Source organism: Saimiri boliviensis, chromosome 13 (assembly GCF_048565385.1).
Source record: "Saimiri boliviensis isolate mSaiBol1 chromosome 13, mSaiBol1.pri, whole genome shotgun sequence".
Lineage (NCBI taxonomy): Eukaryota > Metazoa > Chordata > Mammalia > Primates > Cebidae > Saimiri > Saimiri boliviensis.
In genome coordinates, this window is record NC_133461.1 from 63,652,183 (window position 1) to 63,670,494 (window position 18,312).

Below are 18,312 nucleotides of genomic sequence, written 5' to 3' on the forward strand. Positions count from 1 at the left end.
GGACACTATCCTAATAGAAACGAAACACTATTCATTGTTACCAAAATCGACAATTCAGTAAGAGAAGTGGAATCTCCTTGTATCTTTTATATTCAGACTGACAAGGGGCCAATCCTAAAAAATAAAACCAGAAGACTGAAAGAAACCACCAGCACATGAGATGTGAACGAGAACATGAAAGTCCCGTGGATGGAATTCAAATTATGTCACTGTGGTCACAGTGAACCCAGAACAAGACATATTATTCGAGCTCAAATTTTAAAAACTAATGTCTAATCAATATCTATAAAGACCAGAAGTCTAGTTTCTGCTTGATGTTGTTCTATATTTTCTAAAGGGTCTGCAACGAATTTGTATTAATATAATAAATAATTTAAAATGAAGCAATTGTTTAGCACATACACATATTAATACTAGTATATGCTCACAAAAATCGTATGGTATACATATATACATATTTAACTAGTAAATCCTCATTAAACATAAACAACCTCATAGCAATCTAAATGTGTGTACACAGTAGGACCTAGGGCCCCATAAAGACTCTTACTGTGCCATATGAACCCAGGTAGAGAAGAAGTCCATTAGGTGAAAAGGTACTAAAAAGCATGATTATCTGGGTCACGGTAGCCGGAAGTAACTTCTCCACGACAGAGTACCCACTTCCGTCAAAATGGAAGGAAGCGTCTTCATTCTGGGAGCTGCAACAGAAGAGATGAAATAGAATCCATTCTCAGGAGGGTAGAGAGAACCAGCGGTGTAGTTACTGAGCTCTCCCTCACAAAGATTACGGTAGAGCTATTAGTTCCATAATTTCGTATCAAGTGTAGATGATAATATTTAAAAATATGCTTGCCATGAGAAGATGCAAGACAAATGCCCAGCTGCTTTATAAGGAAAGTAAGGTTAATGTAGGCAGTATTCATTGCGGTAAAAAGACATTTCTTTACAGGAAGATAACTGCTATAAATATTTCATTTATCAACTGGATTTGTTTATTCTAATCTCCTTGAATGTAACTGTTGTTTCCTAATTCTGGTGCCTTCAGAATAATTTTTATATTGACATTTTCATTCTGCTGATGAGGTTTTAACTAATACCTCAGGTAAACTAGAGCTATGATGAAAAACAAGTATGTGCCCATATATCGGGAGCATCATTTCACAAAACAATCACTGACATCCTCAAAAATCTGCAGGATGAGCTTAAAGACACACTTCATACTTAGAGAGGAGCACATGGGTTACAACAGGTTTATAACATAGCCCAGGGCATTTTCAGGTGAGTGTGTTTCCTGGTCTTCTCCTCCAACACAGCAAAGGGCTGACTTGACTCACTAGTTAATTACAAAGCCATTCATCTGGAACAGATCATAATTATGTTCCAAAAATAATCTTCAGGAATAACATAAGGCTTGAGAGTAAAATTTGGATGAGGATGGTTTTGGGGTAGGAGTTTGAACTTTTCTCAGTTAGAGGTGTAACAAGCAAACTCAGTGCCACATCTCCAGGCAAGGCAGTCTAACCAAACAGTAAAATTGTTTCCATGGATGATAAAACAAAATTAAAAAGCAAAAAATAGTGCTTTATGAAACCTGAGGTTTCAAATGTATAAATTACCTGCGCTGTTGCTTTTTCAACAATTTCTATCATGTAGTCTCTTTTAGGAATTATAACTTAAAAGAAATGCACGGCATACATTTTTCAATTGTGGCTTAATTCTTCAGTCTTTAATTCTTAAGCCTGTGGCTTCCTAGCCATATGTTCTATTGCTCTACCTCTTGGCCAACCACAGTTGCATGTGCCTAAGGATAGAGGCTCTAGACTACTGGGGTTCAAATCCCAGGCCCCCAACATACTAGCTGTATGAACTTGGAAAAGTCACCTAACCTCTCTGTGTGCCCTTCCCTTCATCTGTAAAACTGGGATAACCATAAAACCTCTCTGGGAGGGCTACCCCAGGCAAAGTTCTTAGAACAGTGCCCGGCACACAGCAGATGTTCTCTCTCATTATTCTGCTGTGTTTAGAGGGCCTCCATCGGCCGGTCCCCACTTTTGCCTATGAAAAGCTAAGCCTCATAGATTAAAGGACCTTGCTCATAGACACACCCCAAGAAATCATAAAGCCAGGTTTCAAGCAAAACTCCAGACATCTGTCTTGGTCCTCAGTGCACGGCCCTTCCCTCCCCAGAGCATGTGAACCCTCCTCTCTCAAGAAGGTAGGGGCTTTGTCCCTCCCCAGAGCCCGTCAGGCCTCCTCTCTCAAGAACGTGAGGGCTCTGCTACTGGGTTCTCTCCCTCAACGTGACCTGCTGAAGTGCAGTGGCCATGAAGAGAGGGACCTCAAATGAAATGATGACTGAACACGATCGAAGATTTGTCCCCACGTCAGTCACTTCCCTGAACTTCTCCCAGAGCCCTGGCCGGCTTCCCGACTATGACCAGAGGCACATGTGCCTCAACAGTCGGCCCAGGTGCCTGTTTCCCAAGCGGGCCTTGCCTCCATAAGGGCCCAGGACAAATGAATGCTCAGTTCATCACAGCACTTCATGGACAGCTCTGTTCCAGCCTTAGAAATGCCCCATTCATTACCTGTAGGTTCACGTGGGAGCCTGCAATCAGGCAGGCCTGGGGTGATGCCCGCCCTCCGCAGCGCTCAGCCCCGTGAGTCTGGAATAACCACCAGACCTCCCTGGTCCTCCTAGGGCTCCGTCATGAGATTTGGATAATCCTGATCTGACCTACGAGCATGCCCTGCTACTGCCATGCAAGGGCGTGAGCTAACCCTGGCCCAGGCTTGGGATGCTACTTCTCCAACTATGGCCCCTTGCCACAGCCCATGCATTTTCTGCTTTCTATACAGGCGTTTTCCCCTAAGTCATATATCTGAGCCATGAGATATCTGAGGACATTTGTGAGCCATGTGGGCATGGCCGGTACCTAGCAGAGGGCCCAGAACACAGGTGACTGACTTGTGTCAAAGGCCAGCCTCGTAGCCAGCACTCTCTCACAATGTTCACTTGTAAATAATGCAAGGATTATGCCTGTTAATTAAATAAAGGGTCTTTCCATGTTCTTTTGCTGGGATTGTTAGAACCAATTCTAACGATCAGTTAATTAACAATGCTTAATTTTGTAATATCCTTGGAGAATGTAAGAGATTGCTCGTAATTACAAACAGTGATACCATGTACAAGTGTAATAATATGTTCAAAGAGGAATAAAAAGTTTCAGTTCATTTACTTGGTAATATAAATCACATTTAAGAGTAAACATTCAAAATTTTTTTAAAAATCTAGAAGACATCAATTGACTGTACTGATTTAATAATGGCAAATTATACACAAACGTGAAAGGGTCAAGGAATTACCGTCCAAGTCTGCTAAACTGGATTGTTACTAGAATTAGGTTATTAACTCTTTGAACTAAAGTTTTTGTCTAACAGGAGAAGAGGTGCAGGGGGGACTTTACCTAAAATGAAGACAGTTCAATCAATTTACCACCAGACATAAAGTGCCAGTCCGTGCCTATGTCAGCAGTTGACAAAGTATGCTTTATGAAACAAAAGCAACTCCGGACACATTTTTTTTTTTTTTTTTTTGAGACAGGATCTTACTGTCACCCAGGCAGAAGTGCAGGGGCTCAAGTAATCCTCTCACCTCAGCCTCCAGAGTAGGTGGGACTACAGGCACACACCACCATGACCGGCTAATTTTTGTATTTTTTGTAGAGAGGAGGTTTCTCCATGTTGCCCAAGCTGGTCTCGAACTCCTGGGCTCAAGCAATCCACCTGCCTGGTCCTCCCAAAGTGCTGGGATTATAGGCATGAGGCACCTTTTCCAAAAGGGTTCAAGGTCAAGCGAGTTTGGGAAATACTGCAACTCTGGAGCAGTGCCTGTCATTACCTCGCGAGGCAATAACATATTTTTTTTTTTATCATAGTTGCCAATTACAAAGCCATGCTTTTTCACACATTTATTGACCAAAAAAAAAAAAAAAAAAAAAAAATCCTGTGACATTTACCTACAAAGTAAAGCCACATCACTGTAGGAGACCAGTGATAAACACTGACAAAGTGTTTCAAGTTTATAAAGTATTTTCATACACATGATGCTGTGTGTTCATCACAATAATTTTTAGAGGTGGGTAAGACAAGTATGATGATCATTCCTCTTTTCTGGAAAAAGAAACCAAATCTCAGTGAGGTGAAGAAACTTACTATCCAAAGCCACCGAAAAAAATTTTGGTGGGGGACTTGGGCCAGAAGCTTAAGAAACTTAGACTCTAAACCCAATATTCTTTTTCATTCCTAAGGCTACAATCACCAAGCCTCTAGTCCTAAGTTTTTAAACAAGCAAAGGGAGGAGAAAATAGTGAAGAGAAGGCGTAAACTACAGACCTGAGAATGACAAAATGAAAATTGTGAGTTGCTTTATCTGATCTTGTCACTGCTCACTGTTAATTACAGAGATCCATCTGGACAGAGCAGCCCATTAGACAAGATAAATTATATCAGATGTTACATTTCTTTAATGGAAAAAGGCAATTTATTGTCTTAATTACTAAAGTGATGGAAAACAGGTCTTACATACTTAAGGAGTTGCGGTTATTTTGTTATAAAATAACAGGGCTGGGGGGAAGATGCTGTGCTCTGTTAAGATTAAGTCATTAAAGTCTTTATATCAATATATGCAAAAAGATACTGATTTTTCTCTATTTCCTAATGCATTTTATTTCTGGAATTAGAGAACTTGGTTTGGAATTTAAAAAGTACTTATCTGTAAAAATTGACCATGCATGAAAAAATTCTTATCCTTGGAGGTATTTTCAAAATAAAAATGTACCATGATTTACTGAAGATTTGGCTGTGGCTGAGACAGAAGGTTGTTTGAGAAATTGTCTGAAACTTTTAGGATTTACAATCCATGATCAAAGCATACAAGGTATAGGAAAAAGACTACTTCTTTTTAAAGGGTTAAAAATGATACCTGTGCTTCTCTCAGTAACTAATCTACATTATATCCTTTGCAATAAGACCAGCAATATCACAAACTCTGTCCTTTCTTGATGTGCATGTATTAATAAATTATTCCAGCATTTTTCAGATGTTAACAGCAAGACATACTATGTTCTAAATCATGGAGACTTCTTACCTTCCGAAGCACCCACGACACCTGCCTTCCCTTTCAATATAGTTCCACAGGCCGATCGATTTTCCATTCAGGAAGGCCTCTCCCAAGCAGCCTTTAAAATGAGTAACCTTCACAGCAGGAGATTTCTAATGCAAACAAGCAAACAAACATAACCAATACATACCTGACGAAGCAAAATAAATTCTCCAAGTGCACACAATTTCTCCCTGGGAGCTTCAATCTAACAGATCCAAATTTGTTAGGGAGAACATTAGAAAAAAGGCCGGTTTGTAATCACTGGATTTCCTTTCAGTTATGAAGTGGAACGAGTGATGACTGGGGAGGATCTTAAAGCTCATCTCAGTGACTAGGGTTGCTAGAGAAAGGCGTGTTGTACGGGTGAAAAAACAGAGAGCCAAGAGTGTGACTGGTAGAGAGGGCCCAGCAGGACCTGAGAGCTGGACCCCCACTTCAGAGCATTGAACCACGTCCAGAAAAATGCAATTATGTTTGGTGAGAGAATAACGAATACAATCAAATAAATATGGTGGGCATTTTTGCTAAACACTAATTAGTATTAATCAACTACCAACTAGAGCTAGACTAGAGATAAAGAAACTTCACAGAAATTAACATGGAGCATTGAATTTCCTGTTACCCATTCGGAAAGAAACCCGAATAGCAAGATGAGCCATTGGCTTTTTCTCCATTTATGCTACAGATAAGCATCACCCTTTACTGTACGAAACCAGCCCAGCTCTGCAGAGGAACTGTCAGGAAGCAAAACAACAGGAGCAGAAACATCTTCATCTGCCTAGGATATATTCCACCGTCTAAACACATGACTCTTTTATTTACTTTTTTTTTTTTGAGACCGAGTTTCACTCTTGCTGCCCAGGCTGGAGTGCAATGGTGCGATCTTGGCTCACTGCAACCTCTGCCTCCAGGGGTTCAAGCGATTCTCCTGCCTCAGCCTCCTGAGTAGCTGGGACTACAGGCATGCAGCACCATGCCCGGCTAATTTTGTATTTTTAGTAGAGACAGGGTTTCTTCATGTTGGTCAGGCTGGTCTCAAACTCCCGACCTCAGGTGATGCACCTGCCTCAGTCTCCCAAAGTCCTGGGATTACAGGCCAGAGCCAACCTGCCTGGCCCATGACTTTTATATACAGACAAAACTCAGCCAATCAGTCCTGTTCAGAAGAACTCTCAGAATGTTACCTTGATTTGTCCTCCAAGACCTCCAACGAACATGAGTGTTGAATTGTTTACGTCCAGAACCTTGGCTGTCCCAGGGGATTTACTTGTTTTTGTTGGTGGATTTTGATTTGAGTTTATTTCCTTTACACTCAATGAACCCATGTTTCCAAATCTAAGGGTCATAAAGAATTGCAAAAGGAACTTTCAGAATTTCAAGTTGGCATACATACATCCCCATGTTTCCTTCACACCCACCATCCACTTCTCCCAGAGGGCCCCACAACAGCATCCCCTGCTGATCTCCTGGCTTCCAGTCTTGCCTGCTGCCCCCAAATCTTAAAAAGTAGTTCTTCTGAAACAGAAATTTCATCATGTTGCCTCCCTGCTTAAAACATTTGACTTGAGCTAAATTGTATCTGAATATATGTCTACTCTGTAATGATTATCCCATTTTGTAAATAAAAAATTCCCAACACATCATAACATTATGGAAAAGTGAAAAGAAAACATATACTTAAAGCTGCTCAAAAGTGATTACCTCCGGAGAGGGATTTTAAGAGGAAGAATTTTGCTTTGTGCCTGAATTTTAAGAAAATGCACCCCCCACCTGCATTCTTATTTTCTGTCCTGTCTACATGCAATGCGCTGCCAGCCACATGCAATTTCTACCATGCCACACTTTACTCCTCTTTCCTGGGGAATAAACATTTTATCAGGTTGGCTGCCTTACCCATAGACTTTCTAAAAGTAACATTCTTTATTTTTTAATTTTTTTAGAGACAGGTCTTGCTCTGTCTCCCAGACTGGAGTGCGGTAGTGTGATCATAGTGTGATCATAGCTCACTGCAGCCTCGGCCTCCTGTGCTCCGGTGATTCCCTGCCTGAGGCTCCCGAGTAGCTAAGACTACAGGCACATGCCACTGGGCCTGGATAAATTTTTACATTCTTTTAGAGACAGGGTCTCTCTATGTTGTCCAGGCTAATCTCAAACTCCTTGTTGCTCAAACTCCTCCCACCTCAGCCTCCCAAAATACTGGGATTATAGGAGTGAGCCACCATGCCTGGTCACTAAAGGTAACATTCTATAGGTAACCTAAACTTTTAGACATTTTAGACATTCTAGAGGTAACATAGGCTTCTCAGTTTTTTCTTCTTTTGATTGTTGATTTTGGTAACAAGTTAGTTTCTCCTGTAGTAAGAAAAAAATCCATATCTTAATTTCTTTTTAAAACATTTTTGAACTTTTTTTTTTTTTTTTTTTTTTTTTTTTTGAGACAGAGTTTCACTCTTGTTGCCCAGGCTGGAGTGCAATGGCATGATCTTGGCCCACTGCAACTTCCACCTTCTGGGTTCAAGCGATTCTCAGCTTCCTGAAGTAGCTGGAATTACAGGTGCCTGCCACCATGCCCAGCTAATTTTCTTGTGTTTTCAGTAGAGACAAGGTTTCACCATGTTGGCCAGGCTGGTCTTGAACTCCTGACCTCAGGTGATCCACCTGCCTCAGCCTCCCAAAGTCTTGGGATTACAGGTGCGAGCCACCGTGCCTAGCCTTGAATTAATTTTTTATTATATATTGACAAATTATAGTTGTACATAATTCCGAGTTGCAAAAGGATATTATGATTTTTGGATATGATGTAGAATAATTAACCATCAATGTGTGAATGGATAAAGAAAATGTATTTTATGCACAAATACACAATGGAATATGACTCAGCCTTTAAAAAGAAGTGTTCTGTCATTTGTAACAAATGCTTATTTCTACCGCTAACCTAAACTGAGTATTGTTTGGTTATAATTTGACTTTCCAGAAGTTTCAAAGCTTATTATATGATGTTACAAGCATATAATTATTACAAGACACACTTTAAAAAAGAGAGCTGCTCTGAGAGAACATTCTCTACCACCTGGTTGCATGGATACTGTGCCATCTGTCGTCATCAATGGGAAAGTCTGGAAACTCCAAGCGTGTTGACCCGGAGCCCAGGTCCCACAGGACGGCCACTTTCCCTCGTCGCATCTCCACTGCAAGAAAATCAGACTGGGGGCAGGGCATGGGCAGGGATCAGTTTACACACTGGACTGTTCGCTGATCACCAGAATGCTTTAAAGACTCAATTCTTACGGTGTTTTCTCTATTCTTAAAAATAAATAAATTAATAAAAAGCAAAACCGCACAATCTATTTTCTTTTGTTTGAAATGGTCCCCTCCCTGGAGCTGGGGCATGACTCATGGACCTAGGGACTTTAGTGCCTCCCTGCATGCCTGGCATGGCCCTCCTCAATGACTCCCATAGAGTCCCCAGGAAAATTCGTCAAGGGTCACAGGCAGTCCACAGGGAGCACCAGGGAAGGCACTGAGCTTGCTCGTTTGCCCAGCATCCAAGGTAAGACATGGATGTGAAATACGTAGTACGACAGGAGCCGTGAGCCCCCACCCCTGTCACAGACTTGCATGTGATTTGCATCTGATCTCCTAAGAAGACATTTTAGATGGTACATGTGCTTGTGAACATCTTCTGCCCTACACACCCAAGGCTTCTGTTCTCACTGACACACCCAAGGTATCAAAGACCTTTCATAGGCACTTGTAGTCTGGGGACCACTGGAATGCTTGGCAAGAAAAACCTGAGGCAGCTTCATGATTCTGAATATTCAGTCACTCCAGGGGTCATGGAGGAATCACAAAAAAGTTCCATCCCCAGGGCTTGCGATTAAGATGGCATCCTTCAGAAATGTCACTTTCCTTCTCACAGGCATTCAATTTGGTCGTTTGCTCATTTTAAATCTAATGCTACCATTTTAACAAAGATTAGTCCTATGGAAGATTTAGAGATTTCACTAAGGACTATTTCTTTACCAAATAAGTAAAAATTCAGAGAAATCTAGAAATGCATAGAAGACTCAGTGTTGTCTTCCAAATGTCCATACTTACAGTGGTGCTGCTACCGAGGTAGAAGAGAAGATTATCGGGTTCGTGTGTCTTAACATTTAGTATTAAGGTGTTGTAGTTAGTGGAGGAAATCTGAGGCTGGTAGGCCCGGATGCAATCTCTGTCTGCAGACACAGCAACTTTAATCTGTAGAAGGAAAATGAAAGTGTCTCCACCATTTAGTGACACACACCGGCAGCTAACCAGCAGCTCAGTAATGCTATTCTGTAATGAATTTTCACTGAGGCAGGTTTCTTCTCTTGATAATACACAATGATTCATGTTTAATAAAGTGACATATCAGATGGTAATAGAAATGATTTCATTTAGTCAAGTGTTTAAACATGAGAAAATCAGTGTTCGTTTTTAATAAGTTATTTTACATAGGAAACCATCTTGCTCACGTAAGATTTAATTCCTTAAAGACAAGGATCTTATCACCTGGGAATCTTTTTGCCTGACACAGAGGATATTTGATCATCATTTGGTGAATAAATGGAGAGGTAACGTATTTATTTACTCGGCAAATATTTACAGAGTAATTATTGCATTTACTACATATTTCTTTGAGTAGTAATTCTTTGCATTTATATCTTACATTAGTCTTAAAGAGTCTAAGTTTGGTGTTAACCATAACATCAAGAGCCATTCCTTGGGCTTACATTTATTTATTTACTTATTTACAGACAGGGTCTTACCCTGTTGTCCAGGCTGAAGTGCAGTGGTGTGATCATAGCTCACTGCAGCCTTGAACTCCTAGGCTCAAGCAATCCTCTGGCCTCAGCCTCCTGAGTAGCTGGGACTACCGGTTCACACCACTAAGCCTGGTTATTATTATTATTATTATTATTATTATTATTACTATTTGTTTTTAGCAGAGACAGGGTCTCACTATGTTCCCTAGGCTCATTTCAAATTCCTGGTCTCAAGCAATCCTCCCACTTCGACCTCCCAAACCGTGGGAGTTATGAGCGTGAGCTACCATGCCCAGCCTATATGTATTTAGCAACTGTAACTGAAACAGATGGAAGCCAGAGCTCACGGTTACCAACATTCTTTTTTCCAATAGCAAAGAAACTTGAGAGGAAAAGAGAGAGCCCTGTGCTCCTTTTTCTCACCTAGAAAGCCTCAGGCAGACAAATGCAAGCCCAGAGGCTGCATTCATCCTCTGGAAGTCCCCAATCACATGACAGCTACACATTCTCTCAAAAGAAAACTTTTTTCCCTTGGAGCACAGCCAGTGCCACGTGCCATGGGTAAAACATTTTCTCATGCTTGAACCGCTCCAGGTGTCCAGTGCTTTAGGCATTTAGCGACCTGGATTTGTGCAGCCTTTGTGTGCATACAAGCTGTTTTCTCAGACAACTCCAGGATGAGGCTCATACTATGCAAACATTTTAAAGACTACTTGGAGTATCAAAACTAAGTTGGTAAAATGAAGAAATAACACCACATGCAACCGATAAGCTTAGAGTGTTGTCAACCTGTAGATTTGACATGTTCCACACCATCCAGCCTAATAGCTTTAAATTTAGTCTATAATGATGAATCTCCATAAAGACATAGAGATCTCTTTTCTAACAACATTTTGAAGCATGCTGAATAAAAGCAGAACTCAAAGACAATGAAGCTGGTTATTGGCTTTAAATATACCTAGACAGGGCTGTGAGGAAGCCCGGATTATTGGGATCTGGGTCTCTGGGAGTCCTAAGGAACCCAGTGCGACTGAGAGCCATGTCTGCATGAATTCCCTGGGACCACATGTGACCGAGAGCCCAGTTATGAAAGACACGGGGCCCCAAACTCACAGAAGCTGCTTGTTTCCGGGCCTGGCTGATCAGCAGTTTAATTTCTGATAGGTTTCTGCTCAGATTCTCTTCTAACACCTTTAAAGGCTTCAATCGATCAAACAAAAGGTTGGCTTGAGTTTCCACATCTTTAACTTTTCTTCCAGCCAACAGAGCTAACAAATACAAGAAGGCAAGGGGTGGCAAGGAAGTTGGAGAGGGGGGAAAAGAAGATTATTGATTGTCCATTAACAATGCACTAGGTAAAACAGCACCCTAATAATCAAATCCACGACATTCGATACATAGATTAAAACATGCACCAGTAGCATGCATTGCCCATGGCCCTTCTCTTTATACAGGCTGATCCAGATGTTGGCATCCTTTTACTTCTCAGAAGTGTGGTGAACAATGCACCACCATGTGTGCTTAACTAGCTCCACATCTGCATGACGCAGATGGTCCCAGCTGGAAGGAAGAGCGCTGACGTACTGGCCATGGTGGAGTCCTGCAGTAGCTGGTGCGTCTCTTGTAACGTGGTGTTGACCCTGGACAGGCTGGCCGATGTGGTCAGCAGCTCCCGGCTCAGCTCCACCACGTCCCTCAGCGTGCTCACCGCGCTCTCGCTTGCAGACGTGGCCAGCTCTTTGGTTTTGGCTCCTTTGTCTCTTATACCTAAAATAAATGTATATACAAGTATGCACTTTGGTGCTTACACACAGAGAAAAGAATAAAACTACACCAAACGTAATTTCACACAGAAATATATTACTGTCCTATTACTGATGCTGAACACAAACTGAAGCTTGCTCGTTTGCTTTTTTTTCTTTCAGGCAGTGGTCAATGGCCTAAGAGCTTCTTGTTTCTACTGGCAATATTAAAGCTGCATATCATATGCCCTATGCTCCCCTTTTAGGGACAAATGAAATAATTTTTGTTAATAATGCTCTGGAATATTATTTCAATACACAGTGAGATCACAAAAGCAACGGCCAATCACTGTGTGATCAGTGTCTTACATGTTAATTAGCTAAACTTGTTTATTTGAGTCCTTTTCCATCACCCCCTTCTCATCTTCATGAAACATGTTCTCCATATCCTTTCATGTCTGGATAATAAAGATTTGGATTCTAGATCTGCAGCTATGGTGAAAATGTCTTAGGTTAGAGGAAGAGGTATTTTCCCATAGCATTGACTGGCTGCTAGAAGTAATAGCAGAACAACGCCTAAACACCCACTCAAGGTAAATTAGAATTTGGTTATTCTAGAAAATCGGGGTGAGGATTTGTTTGTGTTTGTTTGTTTGTTTGTTTTTTGAGACAGTCTTGCTCTGTCGCCCAGGCTGGAGTGCAATGGTGAGATCTTGGCTCACTGCAACCTCCGATTCCCAGGTTCAAGTGATTCTCCTGCCTCAGCCTCCTGAGTAGCTGGGATTACAGGCATGTGCCACCACATCCAGCTAATTTTTTATATTTTTAGTAGAGGCATGGTTTCACCATGTTGGTCAGGCTGGTCTTGAACTCCTGACCTTGTGATCTGCGCACCTTGGCCTCCCAAAGTGCTGGGATTACAGGCGTAAGGCACCACGCCTGGCCCTGGGTGAGGATTTTTAAAAGGCACTGTTACTCATTTTTGAAGTATTTAATCACATACAAGTGGGGCAAAACATTTACAGCAGAAAAAGCTCAAAAAGGGGTATACAGGTGGCCTTTTCACTTTTCTTACAACTTTTCTGTAAGCTTGAAATTATTTTCAAATAACAGCGTTATTAAGCATTTAGTCAAAATATACCATAGCGTCCTTATAAAAAAAGAAAACCAAAAAAAAAAAAAAAATCTTTCGGATCAGAAAATGCTCCATTGTTCAAGGTAAGAAGTAAGAGCAAGGCCGGGCGCGGTGGCTCAAGCCTGTAATCCCAGCACTTTGGGAGGCCGAGGCGGGTGGATCACAAGGTCAAGAGATCGAGACCAACCTGGTCAACATGGTGAAACCCCGTCTCTACTAAAAATACAAAAAATTAGCTGGGCATGGTGGCGCGTGCCTATAATCCCAGCTACGCAGGAGGCTGAGGCAGGAGAATTGCCTGAACCCAGGAGGCGGAGGTTGCGGTGAGCCGAGATCGCGCCATTGCACTCCAGGCTGGGTAACAAGAGCGAAATTCCGTCTCAAAAAAAAAGAAGAAGTAAGAGCAATGCAGCCGTGCCCAGTTTCCCTAGGTAACTTCCATGCTTACAAACAGAAACCCTGCAGACAGAAGGACTTTGCGGCTTCTCGTTTTTAATGGCTTTAAAGCATTTTATAGTGCTCCTTTGAGCACTTCAGAAGACTTTTTCAAAAGATACTTATTAAGAAAAAAAGAACGGGCACAGTGGCTCAGGCCTGTAATCCCAGCACTTTGGGAGGCCAAGGCAAGAGGGTTGCTTGAGGCCAAGAGTTCAAGACCAATCTGGGCAACAAGTGAGACCTGGTCTCTACAAAACAACAATTTTAAAAGTAAAAAACAAGCCAGGCATGGTGGCTCACGCCTGTAATCCAGCACTTTGGGAGGCCGAGGCGGGCGAATCACCTGAGGTCAGGAGTGTGAGATCAGCCTGACCAACATGGTAAAGCCCCATCTCTACTAAAAATACAAAATTAGTCGGGTGGTGCTGCACGCCTAGAGTCCCAGCTACTCAGGAGGCTGAGGCAGGAGAATTGCTTGAACCCAGAAGGCAGAGGTTGCAGTGAGCCGAGATGGCGCCACTCCATGCCAGCCTGGGCGACAGAGCAAGACTCCATCTCAAAGATTAAAAAAAAAAGTAAAAAACAACAAAAGAACAAAAGAGAAGTTTAAGGTGATGTACATAATGTACTGCAGCATAGTTCATTTGTATTACACTGTAAAAATTATCCTATTTACAATTTTAATGAATGCCACATTTCTAAATCACCAGTATTAAAGTGATCAGTGAGCCTGATGTTTTCCTGCCTCACTAAAGAAGATGGCCAAGCAAGCAGTCTTCAGTTTGCCACGTTCATAATGAAACTGGCATTTTCCCCTAAGGCAGGTAAAGCACATTCCAGATTCCTCACTTGCTGACTTTCAACGGTCCTTCTTCCTCTAAGCAATGTGCCAAGCCCATTTCAAAAGTAAGCAATTCAGATGGTACTATGCAATCTCTGTTGTTAAGACTATAATTCTAGTAGTTTGATGCATGTATTGTGACATTATTTTAAAAAGCAGTGATTTTCATTTCTAAATTATATTCCTTTGCAAGTAAAAATTCTGCCAATCTTAGTCTGCTTTTTTGAGCTAGAGCCTTGATCAGTCTTGAGGCAGGACTGCCTTATGCTCCTGGGTGATGCTTTTACAATGAGAAGACATTATTTAAAGCAAGAAAGTCCTTTCCACTCACCTTCAGGAATTGCTCTAAGTATCAAGAGTGATTCATTGGTCTGCCTGGTAATTTCATCAGCATTCTCTTGAAATCTGTTTGTCTTATTTCTCAGTTCACTCAGTTCCAATGCAATACCTATTTAAAGGGAAAAAAGTGTTTCCTTTCAGGTTAGCCTACTAAAAAGTTGCCTAGGCAACAGCTTTATCATTCTTGACCATCTACAGAATCCATAGCTTTCTAAAGAGACTACCGATATTGACAGGTTTCCCAGCAAAACTGAGCACCATTCATTATAGAAATTAAGAGTGTATTTCTAGCTTGATATATCATTTTCTCTAGTTTGTTTGTTGACTTTTTCATTAACATTTCTACTTAAGTTTCATGTCCGATTTTACTAGAGCTCAAGGATGAAGAGCTATGTTTAAGTCACTCAGTCTTAACCAGATGCACTAACTTCCCTTCCCCACCTGAATCTTGACCTCCTTTCTCCTCTGGGTTGTAAAACCCCTAAGGTGGGAGTCTTCCTCACAATCTCCCACCCGCGTCTCTGGCCAATCCTCTTCCCTTTCTATTTCCTTCTGGCCACCCAACTGGAACTCACCTCAATCTCCTTCTCAAGTTTGATCACAGCTTTTATTTTTAAAATTTCTGTTCATAACATACAATCACATTTAGATTTTGAGCACATGGTTAAAGTGGGACATTTTAATTGCCAACAAGTTCCCAATTTCACTACCTATGAAGTGCCTCTACTTGAACAGACTGAGACTACAGCCCATCAACACCAATATGCATTTTCAATACTGTGAGACGACAACATAAATTCTAAATTGTGTCACTCAGAGAGAAAAAAAAATTATGCACGTATCTGGGCCTTTGCAGACAGCTGTGGAAGGATCCAGCATTAAACTTGGAAGTAAGTCATCTGTAAAGGCTATAAGCTGCGTGTATGGCCCACTATTTGCTCCTCCAGAAATCTTGGTATTTTTGATATATTAGAATGTATTATGGTGAAAAGCACACTATTTGTTATAAAAATTGTATAACTACATGGTTTCTCTCACACGACAGATTCCTGCTGCCATTTTGGTTTCTGTTGATTGGATGAATCGCCCTTACATATGCCAAGTCATTCTTTCTTGAAACTTTAGGACAAACTAAGCTACATAGGCATTTTTTGGAAAAATGGATGAGTCAATTATGATTTAATTGAATAATTAATAAATGAGAACCTACCGTGAGTCTAACATGATGTTAGTCCCATGAGAAAGGTAAAAGAAATGTCAAGCATAAGCGACCTCCTCAAGGAACTGTGACAACTAGGGGAACACACACAATCCAAGATAACCCAGCAAACCCCAGGAAGGACAGTGAACGTTCCGAGCTCTGGCAGTGAGTGGAGGATTCCATCATTAAGGACAGGTTAAAGATAGAGGCAACTGCACAATAAAGGAACAGATTATCACTAGAATAAAAATGCCAAATTATAGGAAGTTTATATGATAGGAAATTGGAATAGAAATGGGACATAGAAATGCTAAGCTTCAAGTTGCTTCACACGAGGAAAACATTTTTAGAGGCTGATGCTCAGTGAGATGCTCACACTCACTCTGCCTGTCTACATTGCCTGAGCCACACACTGACCTGGAAGCTTCCTGCTGAGGTTGTCTCCTTCTTTTAGAAATTTGGAGCTGTGCTGCATGGCCGCTTTCCCATTAGAAACAAGGGTTTCTGAGAACTGGAAAACAGAACCACTTAAGCATGGTGAGAGCAGGGCACAGTGGAGTCCTGCTGGGGATGGAGGAAGCGACTTCATCAGAGTAGCCCCCAGCCACGTTCCCAGCAAGAAAGTCAGCTGGGTACCATATACCGCAATTTAAAACGGCTGAGGTGAGAGGACACAAAGGCATTTTTTTTTTTTTTTTTTTTTTTTTTGAGACAGAGTTTCACTCTGTCACCTAGGCTGGAGTTCAGTGTCATGTGATCTTGGCTCAATGCAACCTCTGCCCCCCGGGGTTCAAGTGATTCTCCTGCCTCAGCCTCCCCAGTAGCTAGGATTACAGGCAAGTGCTACCATGCCTGCCTAATTTTTGTATTTTTTAGTAGAGATGGGTTTTCACCATCTTGGCCAGGCTGGTCTTGAACTCCTGACCTTGTGATCCACCTCCCTCGGCCTCCCAAAATGCTGGGATTACAGGCTTGAGCCACTGCACCTGGCCACAAAGACATTTTTAAGTAGATAAGGAAGGAAACTAGCCATCCAATAGAGATTTTCACCATGGTTAAAGAAAAATGTCTCCAGTATATATCAAGTAGCATTATCATTTCTGGTGCAAGGAAATGTGAGATTGCTCTCATTTCTACACTGGTTTCTAGTCTGTCTAAAGAAGTACTTATGACCTTAAAAAATTCAAACAGATCACATGATGACAGAAGCCAGAAACAGATTCCATCAGAAACGAATGTTAATAGGCAGAAAATGGGGCCACTGAGTCTTTGCTCAAACCCAGAAGCCCACGGCATTTCCTACCAGGGTCATCTCTGTCACAGTCCTGTGAGCATCTCTGGCCAGTTCCTCTGATTCGTCAATCAGGCTCTGGATGTTGTAATGGACATGGGCTGCACTGGTGGCATTCAGGGACATATCTCTGACGTTTTCAAGGTTACTATCAAAGCAGCATATTTAGAAATGTTATTATAAACTAAATCAAACTTGCCGATTCACTCACAAAAATCCTAAGTGCCTACTAGTCTTGAAAGCCTCCTATGTAATTTCACCTTAGAAAAGTATCATCCGTAAAAGATAACAACCTATGGGTTCCCATGTAACTTCAAAAGTAATCTTTGAGAAGCCATAGTGCCATTGTCATAATAACACTGAAAACTGCTATGTAAAAAAAAAAAAACAACTGCTATGTAACCAACACCAAAGAGACTATTGCTGTTTCCCTTAGACAACAACTTATCCCTTTCCACCAGCTGCCCTCAGCATCCCCCAACCCATGCTCCAATCCCCTGCGTGTGTCTAGGGTGCCGCTGCACGTTCATGTTGGTTATCAACTCCCTGCAACATACTTGTTAACCGCCAGCAGGTGTTCCTAAGCAGACCTGAGGCCACTGAATCATATCCCTCAAACGGCATATGACAATTTTACAAAGTTCACTAGAGATTTTGAAGGAGGATCAGCTAGTATTTTAACCAGCTGCACATCATTCCAACAAGCAGGCACATTGCTTAGGAACTTGGTAACTGGTAAAGGCACAACGTCATCCACTGCTCTCTGTCTTGAAAATGAAGTCTGGCAATGGGCACATCTTTGCCTGCTGAGTAATTCACTTCATTTTCTTTCCAAGGTTATTAAGTCGGGCAATTCCCAGACCGAGTATTGGCAGTTACTGCTTGTTACTACTGGACTGGCAAAATTCTGTGATTTATAAACAAAAGATAATAATTTAACTTTGTGTATCACACCAAATTGCTTCTGCTACTCATATGAAGTGATAAAGGTCTTGTTTTGGCTAGGTATGGAGTCAGAGTATTTTTTTCTCTCTGGGGGAAAGGATGAAAGCTTATGAAAAGAGCTAGTATCTAATGCCATTTTCCACTACTGATCCCTATGACATATTAGGAAACAGTATGCAATCTAGCACAGAATTTATGCAATATTCTATCTTATATCATTTTTAATTGCTTTTGTTGTGTGAACTAATCTTTTATGTCAGCATTTTTCAAATAAGGAGATACTCTTCTTTCCCTTTCCACAGAACATGCACACACAGACACATACATCTTCCCAGTGTGGTCAGACTTTCTACCCATAACACATAGCAAATTAAAAAAAAAGAAAGAAAGAAATTTACCAATTAATTCACAGTATTGTGTAAA

At 41.4% G+C, this 18,312-nt stretch overlaps 1 protein-coding gene across 1 annotated transcript in view; it reads right to left on the reverse strand.

The window, feature by feature from the left end:
* Window positions 1–18,312, reverse strand: part of LAMA1 (laminin subunit alpha 1) — a 180,642-nt gene that overhangs the window by 25,004 nt on the left and 137,326 nt on the right. Inside the window, exons 40-49 of the mRNA XM_003924833.4 lie at window positions 16,957–17,092; window positions 16,071–16,164; window positions 14,445–14,561; window positions 11,542–11,724; window positions 11,071–11,225; window positions 9,266–9,409; window positions 8,238–8,371; window positions 6,352–6,502; window positions 5,153–5,277; window positions 551–701 (exon numbers count right to left, since the gene is read on the reverse strand). Coding sequence (XP_003924882.1) covers window positions 551–701; window positions 5,153–5,277; window positions 6,352–6,502; window positions 8,238–8,371; window positions 9,266–9,409; window positions 11,071–11,225; window positions 11,542–11,724; window positions 14,445–14,561; window positions 16,071–16,164; window positions 16,957–17,092 — 1,390 coding nt within the window. The remainder of the gene's footprint in view (window positions 1–550; window positions 702–5,152; window positions 5,278–6,351; window positions 6,503–8,237; window positions 8,372–9,265; window positions 9,410–11,070; window positions 11,226–11,541; window positions 11,725–14,444; window positions 14,562–16,070; window positions 16,165–16,956; window positions 17,093–18,312) is intronic.